Source organism: Hippopotamus amphibius, chromosome 6 (assembly GCF_030028045.1).
Source record: "Hippopotamus amphibius kiboko isolate mHipAmp2 chromosome 6, mHipAmp2.hap2, whole genome shotgun sequence".
In the NCBI taxonomy this organism is placed as follows: domain Eukaryota; kingdom Metazoa; phylum Chordata; class Mammalia; order Artiodactyla; family Hippopotamidae; genus Hippopotamus; species Hippopotamus amphibius.
Window position 1 is genome coordinate 146,900,853 of NC_080191.1, and position 22,910 is coordinate 146,923,762.

Here is a 22,910-nt window from a genome sequence, read left to right on the forward strand (position 1 = left end):
GGTAAAGGTATTCTGGAGACTACAGAGGGAACCCAAATATGAGGCATATATAGATATTATCCTGATATTAAATTTCTTAGGTGTGACATGGTACTAACGGTTATATAAGACAATCTCCTCTTAGATAACACATGCTAAGCACTTGGAACAGAAGGGTCATGAGTCTTCAACTAATAAAAAAAAAAATGGTCAAGAAAACAGTGTGTCAATAGAGAGGAAGTTAACAATTGTTATAGATAGCTACATGAAGGGTACACAAGGGCCAATGCTTATTAGTCTGCATTTTTCTGTAGGCTTAAATGTTTTTTCAAAAAAAACTTGGGGGATCAAAAAAGAAGGAAACACACATACAAGCAAAGAGAGAGAGAGAGGAGGATATCATCTACATTTCTGTAAGACCTAAAGAAGATGGGATCATACTGCTGGAGGAAATGGAAAGAAGGAAGCTGTAGTCCAGAATACGGGAAGAAACAGACCAGAGTGGATTTAGACTCAGAATTTAGAGACATGAAAGCAGAGATAAGAAGTGGGGCTAAAATTTGAAGGGTCTGTCTAGAAAACACTCACCAGTTATAACCCCACCCCTCTCCCACAGAGAACAGGCATCGAGATCTAGAAAGAAAGGACACTTCTCTAAAAAATGTCTAAGATCTGCCAAGGAAAAGCTAGGCTTCTAGAGTGGGTACTCATACCTTGAAGTAAAACCTTCCTTATAATGAAACTGCTAGCTCACCAGCCTAACAGCCAGCTCCTAACCTGAATACCTTCAATTCTAAACCTGCAAAAGGTATATCCTTCCCAATGTCACCACCACTGCTATTCCCACATGCAAATACAGAAATCTTAATCGGATTTTCCACTAAGGAAAGAGGTCTGCTAGCGGCTGACCTATCTTCAGAGCAGTGAAAGAAACCCATGTTAAAATATAATCATTTACTTTTAAACGTAAGCAGAAAACCAAGCATTTTAAGAGAAAACTTTCTCTTACAAGAGAAAAACCAGCAACATGAAAGAAAAAACACCAAGATAGTTTTTGTGGAACATAAATTATTCAAGAAACAGGAGGAAAAAAAAAAAAGTTTTAAAATCTGATAAGTATCACAACAGAGATCTAAAATATTTCATCCATATCAGAAAAACAGAATTCTAAGGAAAAAGAATAAGAAAACGTTCTTAGAAATTGGAAATACAAAGGCTGAACTAAAATTTTCTTTTAAATGTAAAAAGGGTATTAAAAAAAAGGGCAAGGAAATATATCACAACAGAATGAAAAGACAAAGACAGAAAATGAGTAAAATGCTAACAGAAGTAAAGCATCAACCCAGAAAGACCAATATCCAACTAAGAAGCTCCAGAAAAAGAGAACAGAGAAAAACAGAAGGAAGTAACTTTGTTACAACTTTCTTAGTTTCATACACAAGAACACGAAGTTTCACACTAAGAGGGCCCCAAAAGTGTCCTGAGTTTAATGGCAACTAGATAGCCTCATGAAACTCCAGAAAAACTAAAGAAAACAGGCAAACCTAAAAGACTGAAAAGTACCAATTAATCATAAGACTTAAAATAAGCCTTTTCTTTGGTAACAGTAAAATTTTGAAAACAATGGTCCTTGCTTTCAAGTTCCCTAAGAAAAATTATTTTCAAAATAGAATTTACATACAAATAATTATTTTAAAGGTATGGGGAGGGAATTTTTAGGCCTACAAAGATTCCAAATTTATCTTCCACGTACCCGTTACAAGCAAGTTATTAGAAGATACTTCAGTAAAACAAAACTCCTATCACAGTGTCCTTTGACTATTTACATGTCTGGAGACTATATCCACTGTACTCTAAGACCTTTGTTCACTTTGGATCCTTGGCACCTAACACCATGCCTGGAACCAAGAACCAATAAGGAAATATTGGCACAGATTACCCTCAGGAGTGTGGGAGACTAACACAGAATCCCATTCAGGAATGAATCCCTGAAACTAAGTTCTGCTATTTCAGGATCATGAGCTCAGGATGAGTCCTCTTTACTGCAAACTCCAAGTATTTTTTTAAAACTCATCTTAAGTCCCATACAAAAAGCCTTCTTCAACTACTCCAATCCCCAAAGATCTCTTTTCTGTTAACTCTCATGAAATTTATCACTTGATTATATACTGTTATGCTGTTTACTGTCTGATATATCTAGGCACAGCTCTTCAAATGTCTATTACTGTCTCTGAGGGAAAGGACTCTGACTCATGTGTACGCCCCAGGGCAACTAGCACAGTGTAGGACAATAGATGAACCTGATAACTGGCTGCCTGCTCATAGCTAGCAACAAAAGAATCTCATCACTGAGGTCAGGACTTAGACCCTCTTCTATAATGAAACTCAGGCAATCAGAATATATCCTAAAATAATTCTCTACATCAAAGATAAACCACTTGCCGTAATCAAGAAGTAAAATTATTACTATGTATTACATATTCTAGTTGATGATTATAATTAAACTTTATCTTTCAACAAATATTTATTACACACCTACCATGTGATAAGCACTATTTTTCATAACACATATAACCTATTTAAGAAACACCTGACAGAATCTTAGATTAACATCTAAACCACTGGTTCTCAAACTTTTTTTAAATAGAACCCTTTCTTCACACACTATCTTATTCAGAACTCCCAGATTCAAAAAGATTCTGTCTAAAGTTTAAGATAAGGCTCAGAGCCCCATCTATCTTAGTCTGCTCAGGCTGCCATGATAAGGTGCCACAGACTAGGTAGCTCAAACAACAAAAATTTATTTCCCATAGTTCTAGAGGCTAGGAATTCCAAGATCAAGGTGCCAGCCAATTCAGTTTCTGGTGAGAGCTCTGTGCTGGCTTGCACCAGCAGAGAAGACGGCCACCTTCTCACAGTGTCCTCTCAGCAGAGAGAGGGAGATCTTTGGTGTCTTTTCCTCTGATAAAGACACCAGGTCTGGGACTTCCCTGGTGGCGCAGTGGTTAAGAATCCACCTGGTAATGCAGGGGACACAGGTTTCATCCCTGGTCTGGGAAGATCCCACATGCCTCAGAGCAACTAGGTCTGTACACCACAACCACTGAGCTTGAGCTCTAGAGCCCACGAGCCACAACTATTGAGCCTGAGTGCCACAACTAATGAAGCCAGCCCGCCTAAAGCCCATGCTCCGCAACAAGAGAAGCCCACGCACCGTAATGCAGAGTAGCCTCTGCTCTCCACAACTAGAGAAAGCCTGCGCACAGCAACGAAGACCCAACGCAGCCAATAAATAAATTAATTAATTAAAAAAAAAGACATCAGGTCTATTGGATCAGAGCTCCACACTTATGACCTCGTTTAACCTTAACCACCTCCTTACAATCCCTATTTCTAATATAGCCACATGTGGGATTAAGGCTTCAATATATAAATTTGGGAGGGGTGCAATTCAGTGCATAGTACTATCTACTGAACCTTCTCCTTGATCTAGACCCAGAGACATATGGCTGTAAAGACTAAAAAACATCTAATTAGATAACAATTTTATATAAAAGAAAACTGGGATGTAAGGAGGTTAAATGACTTGCCCTAAGTCACACTACCAGTCAGTCACAGAATTAAGATTAGAAGCCAGATCCCTTGTGTCCTCCATTCTACTAAACTCTCTCTCATAATATTCCACAATTGACAGTAAAGTCATCATTTACTCCTGTGACTTGAATTGTCAATGAGATGCACAAGACATCACTAATCACCAAAGCTACCACATGAACTCCAAACGCATATATCCAATGCCTACTCAACATCCATAGGTGGGTGTCTAACATACATCACGTCTAAAGCCAAACTACTGATTTTCTTCTCCGACACCTGCTCTGACAGATCCTTCCAGAGACTCAGGCCAAAATACTACAGTTATCCATGACTCTACCTTTCCTCACATCTTTTATTCAATCCCTCAGCACATACTGTTAGCTCTGTTCTCAAAACACCCAAATTTCCTTCTTTATTTTTCTTTTTTTTTGGCCACACTGTGCAGCATGCAGGATCTTAGTTTCCCGACCAGGGATGAAACCCACACCCCCCTACATTAGAAGCGCAGAGTCTTAACCACTGGACCACCAGGGAAGTCTCAAAACATCCAAATTTCTATAATAAAATATTGGAGAAAGAAATATTCAGAATCTGGCTACTTTTTTACCACATTTACTGTCACCATCATGGACCAAGCCTCCAATATCTCTCTCTTGGATTATTACAGGAACCACTTAACTGGTCTCCCTGCTTCTATCATTGTCCCCTAGAACTTACTCTCAACATTGCAGCTAAGTTAAAGCTTGTGTGAGATCATGTCACATCCCTACTAAAATAGCTTTCCAGCAGCTTCCCAACTCATGCTGAGTAAAACCCAAGGGTTTAAAAATCTCGTCATGATTAGATTACAATGACCTCTCTAACGTCATCTCTCAACATACTCCCAATCTCTCTCTCATTCCACTCCCTCATTCCACTCCAGACACACTACCCTTTCTGTTCCTTAAGCATGTTTGCCTCCCTCACCCTCCTTCAGATGCCATTTTTATTAACAATGCTTTACCCTGATCACCCGAATTAAAACAGCAAATTCCCTCATCCCATTCCCCTTCCTTGCTTTATTTTTCTCTATAGAACTTACCACCATTGGACATATTATATACTAGTTTACTTATTATCTATCTATCCCTAGCTCCGTAAGGACAGAGATTTTGTCTGTTGTGTTGCTGTATTCCCAGCACCTAGAAGGGTGTTTAAATGCTCAATAAATATGTGTTGAATACATGAATGAATATATGAATGAAGTCATAAAACTAATTGGGCTTCAAAAGCTCATCTTAGGACTTCCCTGGTTGTCCAGTAGTTAAGACTCTGCACTCCCAAGGCAGGGACATGGGTTCAATCCCTGGTCAGAGAACTAAGATCCCACATGGTACAGCCAAAAACAAAAAAAAAAGCTCATCTAGTCTGGCACCATAGCCAGAAAGCTATCAAAAATAAGGCTTTTCCTTTTTTGACAAAACAGTACAGTGAATTAAAGTCAAAACATCTGGGATTAATGTAGATTCTAGGGCAAAAAAACAAAAAAGAAAGGGAATGAGATACAAACAGCCCTTGAGTCATTTAGAGACTTTGACTGCAATTTCCCACCACATAATCCTTTCCAGCTGAAAATGCCCAAAGACTTAGAAGAGAAAGATATAGGATGATGGCACTTCACTTACATTAAAACAAACAAAATTAACCACAGGCCTATCTCTTTGTGTTTATGTACAGAAATGCATAGTAATAAGATAGGAAAGCTTCACATAAAACTTTGTCAGGGCAAAAGGGACTACTGAAATGGGATATCACTTTTACTCTATACATTTGTATTGTCTGTACCTTAAACAACAAAAGCATATTAATGTTTTATTTAGAAAAAATGAAGCTCTTCAACCTACTTCCTCAAAGATAACCACTGATTAACAGTTTGTTACGTATTACAGATTTTCTTCCTACATAACCAGACAGATACACAGACATAAGTTTTAAAAAAAAATAAGTTAAGTGATAGGAATTCTGTTTCCAGGAAAGTGAAATAGAATAAAATAAAATGCAAAAAATAAAAAAAGTGAAATAGACATACTTTTTCCTATTCCTCCCCCTAAGCATAACTAAAAACCTTGGATGTTACATATAAAGTAAACATAAGAAGATCCTAAAATGTGGAGAAAAGCAGACTTCAGGGCCCAGTGAACGATGTGGTTGCGAGCTCCCTGGGTTTTCTTTTTAAATCTCATATAACTCAAACACAAAGGTGAACAAGTCGGTAACCCAGAAACAGCAGTGAGGACAGACAAAAAAAAAAAAAAAAAAAAAAACTCCAACAGGCTGCTCTTTCTAGCCACGGATCAGAAAAGGGGCAGCCTAACAGCACAAAGCTTTTAGACAACAATTCTCTTTCCAGCCAAACATCACAGAAAACACTGTGGCCCCATCCACATCCACACTAGCAAAGACCTAGACTTCTACCTTAGCCAGGCTGTAATGAGGCACCCCAATCTCACAAATCCTTCCAACAAGTTAGTGTCGGAGAAGGCCAGGGAGAGAACCAAGACTTTCATACAAGCCAAGCAGCAACAGACCAGGAACAACCCACTCCATCCCTGCAGTAACAGTGGAGACCATATGGGGAGCAGTAATGCAGCACTCCTATCCCTCCTAGCCAGAGAGACATCAGCAGAGGCCTAGCAAGGAGACAGAAGTCACACTCAGTCAGCAATTACAAGGAGCATCCCTTGGATATCAACGGAAACTAAATGGGAAACCTGGATTTCTATTCCCAAGTGGCAGTAAGGAGGTGGCACACACTCCCTTCCAGAAGCCAGCCAAAACAGACAATTTAAATAAGGTTCACAATCTCATAACATGATACTCATTATGTCCAGATTTCAATCAAAAATCACTCATTGTACCAAGAACCAGAAAGACCTCAAGCTGAATGAAAAAATCAATAAATAAATGCCAACACCAAGATGAAAGAAATATCTTAATAATCTGACAGAGATTTTAAAGCAGTAGTCAGAAAAATGCTTTGAACAAGCAATTATGAGCCCACTTGAAACAAATGAAAAAATAAACTCTCAGCAAAAGAAATCGAAGATATAAAGAACCAAACAGAAATTTTAGAACTGAAAAACAGAATAACCTATTAACTAAGTTAAATGAGATGATACTATATATTCTCGCTTTTTTCACTTAATAACTAATGAAAATCTAAGTCTCTTTATATACACACATACAGCATTTTTAAGCAGCTACAGTATTCCACTGTGAGTTAACTATCATTTAACTAATTCTTGATTAATGAACATTTGTATTGTTTATAATTTTCCATCATTACAAATCATGCACATTTGCAAAAATTATGTCACAATTATCTCTCATATTTAGTCAATGACATCACTAAAAATTAGAGCACTATGTGAAAGGACATGCATAATTTACATTTTCATACACACTGCCAAATAACCCTCCAGAAAAGTTGTACCAATTATTATTATACATTCCCACCACATTCATAGTGTATGACTGTACCATACTTGCCAACAACTGTTACTGTCTCAATGTTTTTCCATTTTCTAATTTGACAATTGAAAAGAGAACATTATTGCTGTTTTTACATACCTTTCTTTATTACTAATATGATAAATATATTTTCATGTGTTTAAAAGCCAAAAGCAGTCTTTCTTTTAAAAACTACCAATGCAAGCCTTCTGTGAATCTTCATTGTTTATCTTACTAATATAACAGAGCCCTTGGTATTTCACAACTATAAGCTGGGTGACATACACAGTGCAAATATATTTTCAACCATTTTGTTGTTTTTTAACTTTGTTGATGGTTTTTTTGCACAGAGTTTTTACTTGGTTTAGATTTCATTTTAGCAAATCAAATTTAACTAAATCTTAGTTCCATTAAATTGAAGTACAAAGACATCAACCTAAAGACTCAGTCCCAACTAGTTTTAGACCCAATCAATCATAAACACACACCCACACCGCACCCCACCCCCCCGCCCACCAAAACAAAAAAACTCCACCACTCTCACAACTGGTAAGAGTCTAGAATTAGCCTTTCTGTTCTAATGACTAGAAAGAAGAGGATGCTGGCACCCACTAACTACCTATACATTCAATTAACAATGGTCTCCTCCACATACATAGTTTCCCCAGGTGTATGACTGGACTTTTTATTTCATTTTATAAAATACAAGATTCCATTTTCCCATTGGCATTCCACTCCTACTCTAAACCCCAACCTATTTCTCTGGTGACTTGACAACTTATTTGTAGCGTTTTTATCTACTGAAGGCTGGACCCTTCCCCCATGGCATTCATCCGTTATCAGAACCCTATCTCAAAACACCAGAAACTCTGAAAACTGGCAGACTGCCACCTGACAACTTATTATTATCACAACCTAGAGATTTCTGCTACCATGCTCTGCTCCTCTTTAGAGACTGACCTAAATTTACTAATCTATCTTGAGTATCATAATTTAGACTGCTAGTCAACTTACTTGAGCTACTACTCAGCTGGGATAGAAAACAAAACAAATGCAATGTATCATTCTCTTGTTTTTTCTAGGCATCTATTCTTCCTACTTCTTTTCCCCACTAGTCACAGGTTCTGGCATTCTTCCTTATACAAAGTTACCTGGTTTATGACAAGCAGCACTAACAATGTCATAAAAAATAAGCACAATCACTGAAACTGTGATTGTAAAAGTCACATACATAAAATCATAATGGAACAAAAATAGTTTGAGGATACCTTTTTAATAATGTGAAAGGAAAAAAATTCAGAACACATAACTCTATACATATATACCCTAATGCTGTTCCAGTACTTTATAGAATAAAGAATTATCTATAATTTTTTTAACCAGTTTACCAGTCCTTCTCAAAACTACCAATGTATTAAAGATATTATCTGACATTTATAACCATAACTACAGCAATAATGCTTAGGGCTAAGTTACATAAATTTCTCATTTTCAAGGCATAAGTAATTTCTTTAACTAATTTTATTCATGTTCCAGGATACTTCCATGCTAAAATAGAAACTTTTATTAAAAATATCAGATCAAGATAGGGAGGGTGAGAAGGATACATGGAAGGGAGGGGATATGGGGATATATGTATAAATACAGCTGATTCACCTTGTTGTACAGTAGAAACTGGCACAACAGTGTAAAGCAATTACACTCCAATAAAGAGCTTAAAAAATAATAATAATAATACTTAACGTAATCAACACATGTAATACAGACATTTAAAATTTTTGCCACTCCATTAGGTGTAAAATAATATCATTTGGCTTCAATTTGAAATTTCTGGGTTCCTAACGACCATCAGCATCTTTTTCTATGTTTACTGGAAATTCATGATGCCCGTTTTGAAATTTTTGGTTGAGAATTCTGCCTAATGAGATACTATTATCTGGGTAGTCAGAGAGGAACTGCAGCAGAGCATATGGGGGACGGGTCTGTCCTGGGAAGGCCCCATAGGGTCCTGCTCAGTTACAGATTCTATGTTATGTATATTTTACCAGATTTTTAAAAAGTAGAAAATCACCTTGTTTTATTAATATGAGATTCCCTCTAATAGAAGTCTATAATGTAACTCATGACCTTTTTTGTTTACTTTGTGTTTTTTCTGGTTTGATTTTTTGTTTTTGTTTTTTTTAATTAACTTTACCTGAGTCCCTTTATACTTGCTGTAGAAGAGAAGATAGTAATCTGCAGAGAGCCCTACTAAACTTTTTGTAAAACTCTAAAATGAGGTTAAAGTTTGTGTGATAAGGTGGGATCCTAGTAGATTTTTATAGTTAATGTTCATCAAGTACATCTCAAAAGAAAAAGTAAAATATCTCATCAGTAATTATTATGTTGATTAGATGTTGAAAAGATAATATTTTGGACATAATGAATTAAATAAAACACATTATCAAAATAAAAAAAATCAGATCAACAGTCCAAAAATAACTGCGCTCATCACACGTGTACTCAGTAAAGATCACACCCTTAGCTAAAGAAACACAACCCAAGTTCATCTTTAACTCCTCAGCAATCCATAAACTATACTCTATTGGAGTGAATTTTACAAGGTATCAAAGTATTACCATCCTGGATCAGGAAAAAACAGCTAAAGAGGACATTATTAGGTTAACTCAATGGTTCTCAACAAGAGACAATTTGGCCCCTCAGGAAACATCTGGCACTACCTGTAGACATTTTTGGCTGTCACACTGGGGAAAGGAGGAAGGCACAGCCTACTGGAATCTAAGCTAGAGATGTTGCTTAACGTCCTATAAGGCAAAGGATAGCCCCTCTACAAGAAAGAATTATCTGGTGCATAATGTCTATAGTGATGAGGCTGAGAATCTGGGACGACTGATGAAATCTGAATATGAACAGCACTGTATCAATGTTAAATTTCCTGAATTTGATCCATTTCATGTGGCTTCATAAAAGAATGACTTTGTTCCTAGGAAGCACATATCAAAGTATTTAGGAGTAAAGGAACATGTCTCAACTTACCCACAAATGGTTCAGAAAAAGGTAACTGTATATATACACAGATAGAAAGAATGAATGATAAAGAATAAGCCAAAATGCTAACAACTGGTGAATCTGAGTAAATGATATACAGAAATTTACTTTATTATTCTTGCAATTTGAAATTATATCAAAATAAAAAGTTAAACAAGTATTACCACAACTGTAAATTTCTTTTAACTGGAATACTTTGCACAATTTCCCAGTATATATGTGCAATACAGCAAATCATCTTTCTTTTTACTCTTTTCTCAAAATAAATTACACTATCTTGAATGGATACTTGTACATTTGACCCAAATAACTCAAGTAAGCATAAGCTGAAAAGCAAAATTTCTAAAATGTGAATTGCACAGAAAAAGCTAGATACATTTAGATGTCTACCAAGGACATGACATTCCTTAGTATATCACAGTAAATGTATGACTTACTTCCCCTGAATTATATATTTCATGCTTTCAGTGCACACTGAAAACTGCAATCATTCAGAATCACAGATCTAAACACAATCAGTGGGAAATCATGTATAAGAAATAATACAAAGAATTTTTAACACTCAGATTATCAAAGTTTGACATTAGTTTCAAATTCTTGAAATTTATCATTCCTGTTTCTAGACACTTGTTACTTAAATAGTATTCAACAGATAAACAATAACAGCTTTGTAAATATTAACAGTTCACTTTTGGAACGCGCTAACATAAAATTTTAAAACCAGGAAAAAATTTAGGGCACTTACAGATGTCTGGGACATACTTGACTGTTGCGTGACACTTCCTGTGGGGGATGTAGGTGGTCTTCCACTGGACAAACTTGCCTAAAATAATAAGATCTTTAGAATATGTCTATAAAAGCCTGATGTTAAAAACTTTCTGGTACCAGGATACCACAAAACAACAATAAAAGTCAAAACATCTATTTTACAGTCATTTTACAGTCAATATGGATTAAGTTTTAGGCAAACAGATTAAGAAAAAAAGAAAACACTGAAGGGTGAAAACAGAAGACCCAAAAGCTAATCTTATTTTAACAGCTGCACTCATTGTCAGTTTTACTCTACAGGTCTCTGTCTTCTTTGAAGTGAAATCACCACTCCAATGTTATGAAAAAGAAATTGGAGCTATATCAAGTGCCAGTGGGTTTCGGTTTCCTAACTCGTATCATGAACACCATGTTATTTAAAATTACACTACTGAGAAGAAGTAACAGCTGGGGATGTGTTTATAACAGAAATAAACTTTTTTCAGGTTTGTCAACTGAGATTCTCCTCTGGTGAGGAGATTTAAGATTAAATCTCATGTGTAGTTTTATTTAAATAGATGATGCAACAATAACGATGATCTCTTTTAAAAACATAAGCATTTAATCACAAAATCATCCTGTTAGCAGTAGGAATCATATGACTGGATTTTAGAAAAGTGCACACACATATTTTTATACAGAACATTTCCAGAGAGATACATACTGAACTGTTGATGGCCACCTCTGAAGAGTGGAAAATAGCAGGGGGTGTGGAAAAGGAATACCTCTATACTTTATCTCTTATGAACAATTTTATACTGTTTGATTTTTTTTAATGAGTGTAAATTATGTACGTAATTTAAAAAAAACCTTTTTTGTTAAAATGTAAATATAATTCATGTAGCCCTAACTATTCACTGTTATGCCTAAAATCTTATACACAAAACCATGACGCTAGTATAGCATTTCTGCAATGCAGATAAAAAGCAGAGGGACAAAAGTTAGCAAGAGTAACACATAAAACATGTTCATTTTTTTTAAACTAACTTCTATTTGGCAGCCTATTATATTTCCTTAAGAAAAAATAATCACAGGACAACTGAAAACTCTGAAATAATACCCAATATATTTATTTTCAGTAATTATCTGCAGGTAATGTCAACTGTGGCCTCACAAATTCTCAATTCATTTCAGTCTCACCTGCACAGCAGCAAGGCTCTGAAGCTGAGAGCTGCTTAAGTGCTGCTGCTGGAGAGCTGCTGTGTGCAGCATTAAGTGCTGCTGCTGGGCGGCATACATTTGCTGTAGATACTGAGCAGCAGAGCTGGGAGGGCGATGCAATGCCTGTTGAATTACCTGTGATAAGTCAATTGAACCAATGTCAAACCGTAATCTTAACTATAAAATAAAGTATTAAAAAAGCAGCAGTTTAAAATGTCATGACTTTAATATTCAATGTCATCAAATTTATTAACGTAGTTCTCTCCTAGTTACATATCACTAGTTTTCACTAATCTGTACAAATTAAAGTTACCCAACAAGGCAATTCACAAAAGGAAAAAGTGCTAAGTAAGCATTTGAAAAGATCTTCAACCTCATTAGTAGTCAAAACTTACAAAATTAAGACAGGACACTAGGGACTTCCCTGGTGGCGCAGTGGTTAAGACTGCCCACTCCCAATGCAGGGGGCCTGGGTTCAATCCCTGGTCAGAGAATTAGATCCCACATGCGTGCTGCAATTAGGAGTTCGCATGCCACAACTAAGCAGCAGGTGAGCCACAACTAAGACCCGACGCAACCAAATAAATACTTTAAAAAAAAGACACTATTTTCCAACTTTCCAATGGATAAAGAGTTAAAAAAATACTACTACTACCGGAGAAACAGATACTCTCATACACTGTTAGTAAGAATGTAAACTGGTATAATCATTTTGGATAAAACTTGGTAGAATTCACAGCTTGCATGTAGAGAGGATACGTATACCCTGCAGGCATTACAACAGTAATGTAGATCAGTGCCACCCAATATAGCAGCCACGAGTCACAAGTATGTACTGAGCACTTACAAGGTGGCTAGTGCAACTAAGGAACTCAGTTTTTACTTTTATTGAATTTTAATTATAATTTAAATATAAAATAGCCACATGCAGGTAGTAGCTGCTATACTGAACAGAGCAGATATATCTATTAACAAAAAAATTCCTAAATATACGATTAGGTGAAAAAAGTAGGTTACTAAATAGTGTATAGAATAAGATACCATTTATATTAAAATATTTTAAAGAATATTCAGGAAAGCATTAAAAGACTACTGATGGGTAGCTAGAATAGAAGTGATTTTTACCTTCTCATTTGTATTTTTCTTTAAATGTCTGAAAAACCTTATTAGCTTTGTTATATTAATAACCACATAAAATTATAAAGCTATTTCTTTTTCAGAAAATTACTAATCACTTTTTTAAATGTTTTTAAACATCAGATTCAATTGTTTCAACACAGAATAAAACTATTCTTACTAAAAAAAAATTTCTGAAAAACTATTAATTACTGTGACTATTTATTAGTAAAATAAAAATTTTGAGCCTGAACTTCATAAACTGATAAATGTAGAAAAGTCAAGTATTCCAATAAAAGAAAATTCTTTATCTGTCCAAATGGTAAATCAGACTACACCAGTCCTCTGCGATCACATCATGCCCATGGTGACTCTGAAACAGCACCCTAAATCTCAGCATCAAACCAGAGTTTGCAAAGAGCTAAGGGAGTAATAGAACCATAATCCTACAGCTTGAGCTTCTGAGTCAGGACAAAGCTATGAATCTCTTTATCGAAATTCCAAGAAAAGCATATTTCCTTGTGTTGTATACCTTCATGTGTTCATATCTCAATTCCCCCACAACAGACGGCTATAATTGCTGCAGATGCCTGTCACAAAACCAATGCAGGCTTTTGACCCCTAGTTGCAGGAGACTACAGACCTGCATTAAGTGATTAAGAATCACAACAATATGTCTTTCTGGTCAGGTAAATCTATGTGTGTTCTAATTCCACAACAAAATTCTAAAATCAAACTGAAATAAAAAATGAATAACCTATATGTCAAATATTCCTCTCAGAGTAATTTTTTCTATTGTCAGCACAGCCTTTCATTACCATCCAATGCTATGCTCATGGGAGAGAGACTCTTTAAATACAAGTTAAAGATACAGCACATTGTTCTTATTTTATTCCACTAAAGGAGAAAGGAGGGTGAAGAAGATTCACAGGACTGGAAAAGAAAGCTGAAAGGTATTAAGGAACCACTGAGGTAGTTCGATAAATATTGATTTGATTACATTTTAAGGGAAGCAATTCTATGATCTCATAAGAGTTAGAGTTAATGCTATTTGTGAAATATATCTATATCTAAACATCTCCAATAACACTTCATTTTTTATTAACACATCTAGCTTAGGAAAAGCTAGAGAACAAAATGGCATTTAAAACATCACATCATCTGTATGCTCAAGATCTAGATACTCTTCCCTATATCACTTGCCTCACAGAAAGGTGAAAAAACATTAAAAACACACTCTGCATTCCAGTTTGAACTTTTACTTAACTGACTGGGTCACCAACAATACGGATTCTACTCCACAGTAACTTCAGAATCTTGAACTACAGACCATCTAAATAGCCAGTATACTGGGATCTCCACTCTAGAAGAATGTATCAGGGAGATGACTACACCACAAACAGGTTAAGTTTTTTTCAAGGTGGAGTGCAATTACACAGATTTAAAAGAGAAAACAGGTATAATGAAAAAAATAAGAACTCACAGAGTGGTTAACTCTAAAACCAGAGTACCAACTAGTTACATGAGTTTAGGAAAGTTATTTAGCCAATTTAAAACATCAGTTTTCCCATCTGTTAAATGGAGAAAATCCATGTAAAGAATTTATTAAATGCTTGGCATATAAACTGTTCTATATATATATTAGCTATTATTATTTATTGAGGATATATAATGTGCCCCACAGAATTCTAGATGCTTCCTTTCATCCTCATAACTAATTAAGCAGGTGGTCCCATCCTCATTTTTTTAGTTTCCTGAGGCTCAAGGAGATTTTGCCTCTCACCCAAAGCTACATATCTACTAATGATAAACAAAACAGAATTCAAACAAAGATCACATCAGATTGCAATGCCCATGCCCTTTTACACAAAACCATACTGTCTCAACCTCCATTATTATAAAGCTTAACCAGGTAAACTTTATCTTCTCAAGGAAGGCAAGAGCCTAAGACTTCTCCTAATTAAATATTCCCTTCCTCCTCTGCCCCTTGAACAGATCCAAAGTCCATATTTTGGGTTCAAATAGAAAAACCTATAGCCATTCTTCATGTGCGGCTCTTGGTTGAGTTTCTCCTCATTGCAGCGGCACCTAGAGACTTTTCAGTTATAATTTTCCTGATACACTTTTATAAGCTACATGCTGACAAATGTAGGCCGTCTCAATAGAATGATTATTAAATAACTCTGCAGGTTGTTCCAAACATTAACACTCCTTAATGTAGTCATTTAGACGGTATCATGTAACTCACCGGAGGACATAAAACAATAGATTCATTTGGCTTAAGCAAAAAGTAATTACATCCTAAGTCTTAGCCTACCCATCATGGTAACTGAAATACCTGTACAGCATGTCGGTCTGAGCCACTATAGACAGAAATCTGTGGTTGCTGCATTCGAGAGGAGGAAGTGGTGATGGTGGTGGTGGTAGTGCTACTGGTTGTTGTCGACACCGAAGATGTTCCAGGGTTTGGTTCACTATCCATAGCAGTACTGTGGTCCTTAAAGCTAGCAGATAACACAAAGGATTTGTATTGGCAAAAGCGTTATCTTATGGTGTTCAAAGAATATTTAATTATTCCAAGAAATAATCAGCAACAGTCTAAATTTCTAAGAAGGCCTTAAATAAAATACAGATAGCACACAGTCACCATCAACACGTGCAAAGGAAAAATACTTCACAAATATAGAGCATATTTAACAGTTCATACCTATTAAATTTGAGTTCAAATGACTCAGGATATGTAATTCAGATAAAGCCTGGCCTAAAGTTTACCTTTTTATTGTTGAAGGAAGGTAAGTGTTTTGAAACCAAAACAGGTGATGACAGAATACTTAACTACCTAGGAAAATTAAAACTTAAGCAATATCAGAGTATTAAAATATTTCTTTATAGTCTTTTGACCATACCAATTACAAAATTAAAGTGATTCTTATCTAGATATTAAAATAGGATGCTTATGGACTTGTTCTAGCTTAGTTTAGTACTTTAGCTTAGTTTAGTCAATTAACTTAGTTTTTGGCTACCATACATACTATACTTAAAAATAAGTTCTCTTAGAAAATAAGTTAAAAAATAATTTTTTATTAACTCACTCTGCTTTCCCTCTAATTATCCTACAACACTGTCCTTACTACATCTAATAACTCTAATTCTCATAAGCTGATTACTCTGACTGGGTAAATAAGAGAAGCAGCTGAAAACAATTTTCCCACTTCTTTACAAAAATCTGTTTTTCACAAAGAATAGCTCCAAATTTTGAAAACAGCATAACTTTGTCGCTTTCCTCACGTATGGGCAGTAAAGTGCACTTTTGTACCATACTGATTCTTTTCCCTCCAATATTACAAACTCATTTCACTGTTGTGGTACAAAATGCTACTAAATACAGAATCTGTATTTTAATAAATTCAAACAACATATTAAGTCATTTCTGAGAGGTTTATTATTATTAGAAACTAGAACCATTTTTTGTAGGGTAAGAAATGCATCACAATGGTGAAAAGCACACTTGAGAATACTCTGGCTTTCCCTGCCTCTCTTGTCTTTTATTTGAAAAACAAAATCTGACCCACCTTATGTGAACAGCATTGACAAGAATGTAACAGGAACACTTTCTACTTCACGAGAAGACAAAGGAATTTGGCACTAATTGGGTATGCATGCACTATTCCCATACGGTGTCCTTTTATGTACAAATTTTCTTTGTTCTTTATATCATGTATGTAAATAGTATTTATGTGCTCTTTGAGGAATCATATTTTTTAAAAAACCCCGACTTAATAAGAGGAAAAGTGAAAGGAAAAAAGTGGGGAAAGGGGGGAGTGCTGACTCTTACTAATTTTTTTGATTAGTAAATGACTCACACATCTTTATGCTTCTCTGGAGGGGGGTTGGAGGGGGGAGGGAGCGTTTTGTAGTTTTGCAAACTGCCTTCCAATCATCAAAGCACAGCATCATATGGTAACTGTTCAACATCGTACAGATACAGTGATTGATAAACTTTTTACCAAATTACTACCTGTCATAACACTTCTGAGCCACGTACCAAAGGTATGCAAAGAGGCAGCTTAAATTCTGGTCCTTTTACAGTGCTATTCTGCTCAACCATGTCCTCAACCTCAAACCCTACAGTAAGCAGTTCAGTAACTAAATATGGTCACAAAGAATCCAAATTCTAGGCACAAGTCTAAACATCCGTGGGGAGAACTGGCCAAAGCACTGCACTGCATTTGGAGACCTGGCACAAAAGAACAATTTTGGTAACTCCACCGTCTATACATAGTATTGCCTGCAAAATACAAACGGGCAGTTCTGCTGCACAAGCGGCCTACCCAGGAAACACTAAGTTTGAGTCGCTAACTAAGCATACCATCACACCGCCACACAAGAATGTGGCCCTCTAGGGCGGCATCAACGCTGCAGCCAGAGACCCGAGGCAAAGAAAGATCTTTCCTTCCAGGGTGTTTTCAGCTTTGCCAGACCCGCAACAGCCCCCCGCCGCTGCAAGGCCGGCGCTGGGACACCTCCTCCAAGCCTCCTGGGGGAGGGCGGTGAGCAGCCCCACGTCTCGGGTTCTCCCACTGAGGAGCAGTGGGGTGGCGCCGGGGCGGGAAGGAGGCGAGCGCGAAGGAGGCCTGGCAGTGCCCGCCCAGCCCTACCTAGCCTCCGCGGGCCCCCGGCGCGGGCAGCCGTCACAAGGCTGCCCGCGGGGCCCACTTGCAGGGATGACAACGCCTGAGGGGCCCACTCGGGCTCATCTTCCGGAAGACCCCGGCGGCCGGGGTCCGAGGGATGACCCTGCGCACAGGGCCCCGCAGATCCGGGACCAGACGGCGGAAGGGGCGCTCCCGCCTGGAGGTAACTGGACCCTCACAGTTCGCCTCCGTCCCCCCACAAGGGCCAAGCCGGCTCCCTCACGATAAGGAAGCTCTAACGTCCCCCTTTCCCCGCACTGCCCACTAAAGAGCCCTGCGCTTTCCCCCTGGGGGACGTGTCGCTGCCCCCACTCGCCCCCCGGTTACGACATCAGTCACCAGCAAGTCACTCACTCCGCTTCCGCCATCTTCTCTCCTCCATCACTAACACGGGCTGCGCATGCGCCCCCCGGCGGCGGCGGCGGCGGCGGCGGCGGCAGAGGGAGAAGGGGCGGGGTCGGCTCAGCTTCGGGCCCCCAAGGTCACGTGGGGTCCTCCTCTTCCAATCCCCCCTCCCACTTGAACTCTCGCTCGTGTTGGGAAGTGACTAGGTTTCCCCACTGTAGATACCAGTGTCTCACTTCCACCCCCTCGCTTTCTCTTGCCTAGGGTCTTCTTCCTCTTGGGAAGGGGTCTGTAACCAAGATATGAAAAGTTCTGATTCGACTGTTAAATTCAAAATTTTAAAAACGTCTAAAATATACCAAAGCCTATGCAAACTGCAAAGAGTGAGATGGAAGAGAATACCACGAGATTTGGATGCTGAGTTCTCAGAGAAACAAAATGCCATGGTAGCTGAAGAGTTTGTTACCTGGGGCGCATGGCAATTTGGGGATGGAACCAGCAGTCCCTCTCTTGGGCCCAAAGATACTGTTCTGGATGCGCATGAGGTGGGCGGTTAAGGAATCATCCCGATTACCCTATGAATATCATTCATGTCTTTGACGTGAATTTACCGAGCGCTTAGTGGAGATGGCAGACTTGCATACCGCAGGGAAAAAGCGGGAAAGACCACCAATTTACTAACGTAATTTACTATATTCTACGCATGTGACAACTAATCTGAAGCAGGATGAGACAAACTTGTAGATGAGTGAAGCAAGTCCCTGTCTTCCAACGTCTTAATCTGGAGAGCGAAGTGGATTTTACAGAGCTATCCACACAATCTAAGTGCTCTGACACAGCTCCATTAACTGCTTTGGAAACCTTACGTTCAATGAATAATAAATCTTTTTTTTTTGGGGGGGGGTACACCAAGTTCAATCATCTGTTTTTATACACATATCCCCATATTCCCTCCCTTCCTTGACTCCCCCCACCTCGAGTCCCCCCCACCCTCCCCGCCCCAGTCCTTTAAGGCATCTTCCATCCTCGAGTTGGACTCCCTTTGTTATACAACAACTTCCCACTGACTATCTATTTTACAGTTCGTAGTATATATATGTCTGTGCTACTCTCTCGCTCCGTCTCAGCTTCCCCTTCACCCCCCGCCCCCTCCCAAACCTCGAGTTCTCCAGTCCATTCTCTGTATCTGCGTCCTTGTTCTTGTCACTGAGTTCATCAGTACCATTTTTAGATTCCGTATATGTGAGTTAGCATACAATATTTGTCTTTCTCTTTCTGACTTACTTCACTCTGTATGACAGACTGTAGTTAAGGAATAATAAATCTTTACTGTCCTTCACCAAAAATAGCATACTGATCACAAACGAGTCCTTTTCACACCTTTCAAGAACTGAGATATGCATTGGTGATACAAATTCATCGCAAAGTGTAATATGGTCTAATGAAAAATATACTTAATCTTATAAATCCTATGATCAGGATGTCCCTAGGGAAGGGAAGAGACCACTTCCTATAAAAGCTAAATTGTCCCTTTACCACTTCAAACTGTCTGATAACATTGCTTCTTTACCTTATTTTCTTATCTGAAAGCAGTGCCCTTCCTACTACTCCTAGGAGAACTCACTGAAAAAGTCCCCTTTGAAAAGCCTCTGTACATGCTTAAAAATAAGATATTACTAATTTTCTTTCCTTTCTGACTTGCTGGTATGATGTCATTGTCATTTAACTCTCAAGAATCAACTGTTTATTGGTATTGCTGAAATTTTTGTTTAGTAAAACAAAACTGAAGAAAGCAGTCTTAGACCTAAACACAAAAAATGCATAATCCAAAGGAATGTTTGGAATAAGTGGGCCAAAATTTTTCCTTTTCATCCCTCTTTCCTTTGAATATCTAAGCCATATTATCTATATTGTCATCTCATGCAGATCAGGTTTAAAAGCCAGAACATATATTAGGGAAAGTCAGGCCAGTACTGCTTTTTGTTTTCTTTCTTTTTTTTTTTTTTTTTTTTTAGTTTATTATTATTTTTTTGGCCAGGAGGATCTTAATTCCCAGACCAGGGGTCAAACTCTAGCCCTGGCAGTAAAAGCACCGACTCACATACACTAGACAGCCAGAGAATTCCCAGTACTGCTTCTTAGAAACTTTTCAAAACCCAATATTTATTATAATAACAACTAGCATTTGTACAGCCTTTTACTAAAGGCAGAGGATTTCCACAAACTCATTTGATCTTCACAACAATCCTAGTTATCATTTTCATTTAGCACATAAATATAGTGAGGCTCAAGGTGACAAATGCCTATGGTGACTCTGCTAGAATGTACCAGAAATAGGGTTCTAACTTAAGCTTTCCATTGCCAAAGTCAAATTTTCTTCACTGCGTCATTCAGCAAGCCACTGTGTGAAATGTTAGAGGAGACAAACTATGATGGACTACTCTCAAGAAATTTATCATCATTTATCTGATGAAACGGAGGTGTTTTACATCTTTATGATTTCCTATGGAAATGATTTATGTGTCGTGCTAATAGGTTGAACTTCTTTCTAAAGTTTCCAGGAAACATCACTTTAGAGACGTGCTTGCATCTTATTTGATTTTAGAAAAATCCCACTAGCAACGATGGATTGAAAGTAAAACTGGAGACAGGGAAACTGGGAAACTGTATTAATCGTTAGAGAACGGTAAAAGGTCCCAGGAATGAAAAGGAGGGGTAGATTAAAATGTTTGTTCCTTTTTTTGCACTAGTCACACTTCAAGTGCTCAATAGCCATATATGGCTAGTGGCAACTATATTGTACAGTGCAGATATAGAACATTTCTATCATTACAGAAAGTTCTATTGGACAGTGCTGGTCTGAACGCTAGATCAGGGGTTGGCAAACTACTATTTCTGTCTTAGTCAGTTTGGGCTGCTATGACAGAGACCATGGACTGGGCGGCTTAAACAAACATTTATTTCTCACAGTTCTGGAGACTGGGAAGTCCAAGGTCAAGATGCAGGCAGATTCAGTGTCTGGTAAGGTCCCTGTTCCTGGTTTCCAGACAGCCACCTTCTCACTGCATCCTCACGTGGTGGAGAGAGAAGGTGGTGTAGCAGGAATGGGGACCATGGGCATTTGGGCCACTTCTTCATGGAACTCACTTGTGCCTTCAAGGCCTGCTCAACCCTATCACGTATAGTCCACTTCCATCTGATGGTGGAATGCTGCTATGCACGCCCAACTCTATGGCCTGGTGGACCAGATAACACTCAGTTCATGATGGGCAGCTCAAGTTGCATGGTAAGTTGGTGACCCATAGTTAAGCATTCAGTCTCTACCAAGGCCCAGTAGCAGGCCAAGAGATGTTTCTCAAAAGGAGAGTAGTTATCTACAGAGCATAATAGGACTTTGTTCCAAAATCCTAAGGGTCTGTGCTGTGATTCACCCACAGGGGCCTGCCAAAGGCTCCAAATAGCATCCCTATCTGCCACTACCACTTGGCATAGAGTAACACACCCAAATGAGGAAGATGTTGCCTCCAAAATCCAAAGAGGCCCTCTAGGTGTTAGGCTTCTTTTTGTTTGTAGGAGGGGCCAGATGCGACAATTTAACCTTCACCTTAGAAGGGATATCTCAACATGCTCCATGCCACTGGACCTCCTAGAAATTTCACTGACATAGAAGAAGAAATGTCACTGAAATTTTGTCATGTTTATTTCCTACCCTCTGACACACAAATTCTCACCAATAAGTCTAGAGTAGTTGTTACTTTTTCCCCACTACATGCAATCAGCATAATGTCATCAGTGTAATTGGCCCATGTGATATGATGTGGAAGAAAAAGGGGATCAAGATTCTTGTGAACTAATTATGACATAGGGCTGGGGAGTTGATTTAGCCCTGATGTAGGATTGTGAAGGTGTATTGCTGGCCTTGCCAGCTGAAAACAAACTGCTTTTGGTGGTCTTTACTAACAGGTCTAAAGACTAAAGAAAAAAAGCATTTGTCAGATCAACAGCTGCATACCAGTTACCAAGGGGTATATTAATTTGCTCAGCCAATAGAACCACATCTGGTACAGCAGCTGCTATTGGAGTCACCACCTGGTTAAGCGTACAGTAATCCACTGTCATTTTCCAAAATCCATCTGCCTTCTGCACAGGCAAGTTGATTGGGCGTGTGGTGGCACTAATCTCTGCAGGCCCTCCAGGAACAGAGCGTTGCTTTTGGTTTACTGTTTTCCTAGGTAGACGCAGTTCTGTTGGATTCCACTTGGCCTTTCCCACCATACTAGCCCTCCCTCCACAGGTCAGGGAACCAATGTGGTGATTCTGCCAGGTGCTCTGTGTTTCTACTCTAATTCCTCATTCCAGTTCTGGGGGAATAACCACAGGATGGGTTTGGGGACCCCCTGGGCCCACTATGAGACAAACCTGAGATAAAACGCCATCGATCACCTGACTTCCATAAGCCCCTTCCGTGACTGGTGGACCACAGTGATGTCTGATCTAGAATGAATGTCAGTTCAGAGCCAGTGTCCAGTAGTCCCCAAATGGCCTGATTACTTCCTTTTCCCCAGTGTATAGTTACCCTGGTAAAAGGTTATGGAGTCTGGAGGAAGATTAACTGTATAAACTTTTGCTGGTGTACCAGTGTCCTTCCTCTAGGGGATGTAGCCTCCCCTTTAT

The 22,910-nt window shown here is 38.3% G+C and overlaps 1 protein-coding gene across 5 annotated transcripts in view; it reads right to left on the reverse strand.

The window, feature by feature from the left end:
• Positions 1-18,277, reverse strand: part of PHC3 (polyhomeotic homolog 3) — a 75,270-nt gene extending 56,993 nt beyond the window's left edge. For 4 of the 5 annotated variants that reach the window (XM_057737731.1, XM_057737730.1, XM_057737728.1 and 1 more), the window contains exons 1-4: positions 18,246-18,277; positions 15,536-15,701; positions 12,061-12,216; positions 10,859-10,936 (exon numbers count right to left, since the gene is read on the reverse strand). In XM_057737731.1, coding sequence (XP_057593714.1) covers positions 10,859-10,936; positions 12,061-12,216; positions 15,536-15,701; positions 18,246-18,259 — 414 coding nt within the window. In that variant the 5' untranslated portion in view covers positions 18,260-18,277. The remainder of the gene's footprint in view (positions 1-10,858; positions 10,937-12,060; positions 12,217-15,535; positions 15,702-18,245) is intronic. The other variant, XM_057737729.1, reaches the window with a different exon arrangement.
• Between the last annotated feature and the right edge of the window lie 4,633 nt (positions 18,278-22,910).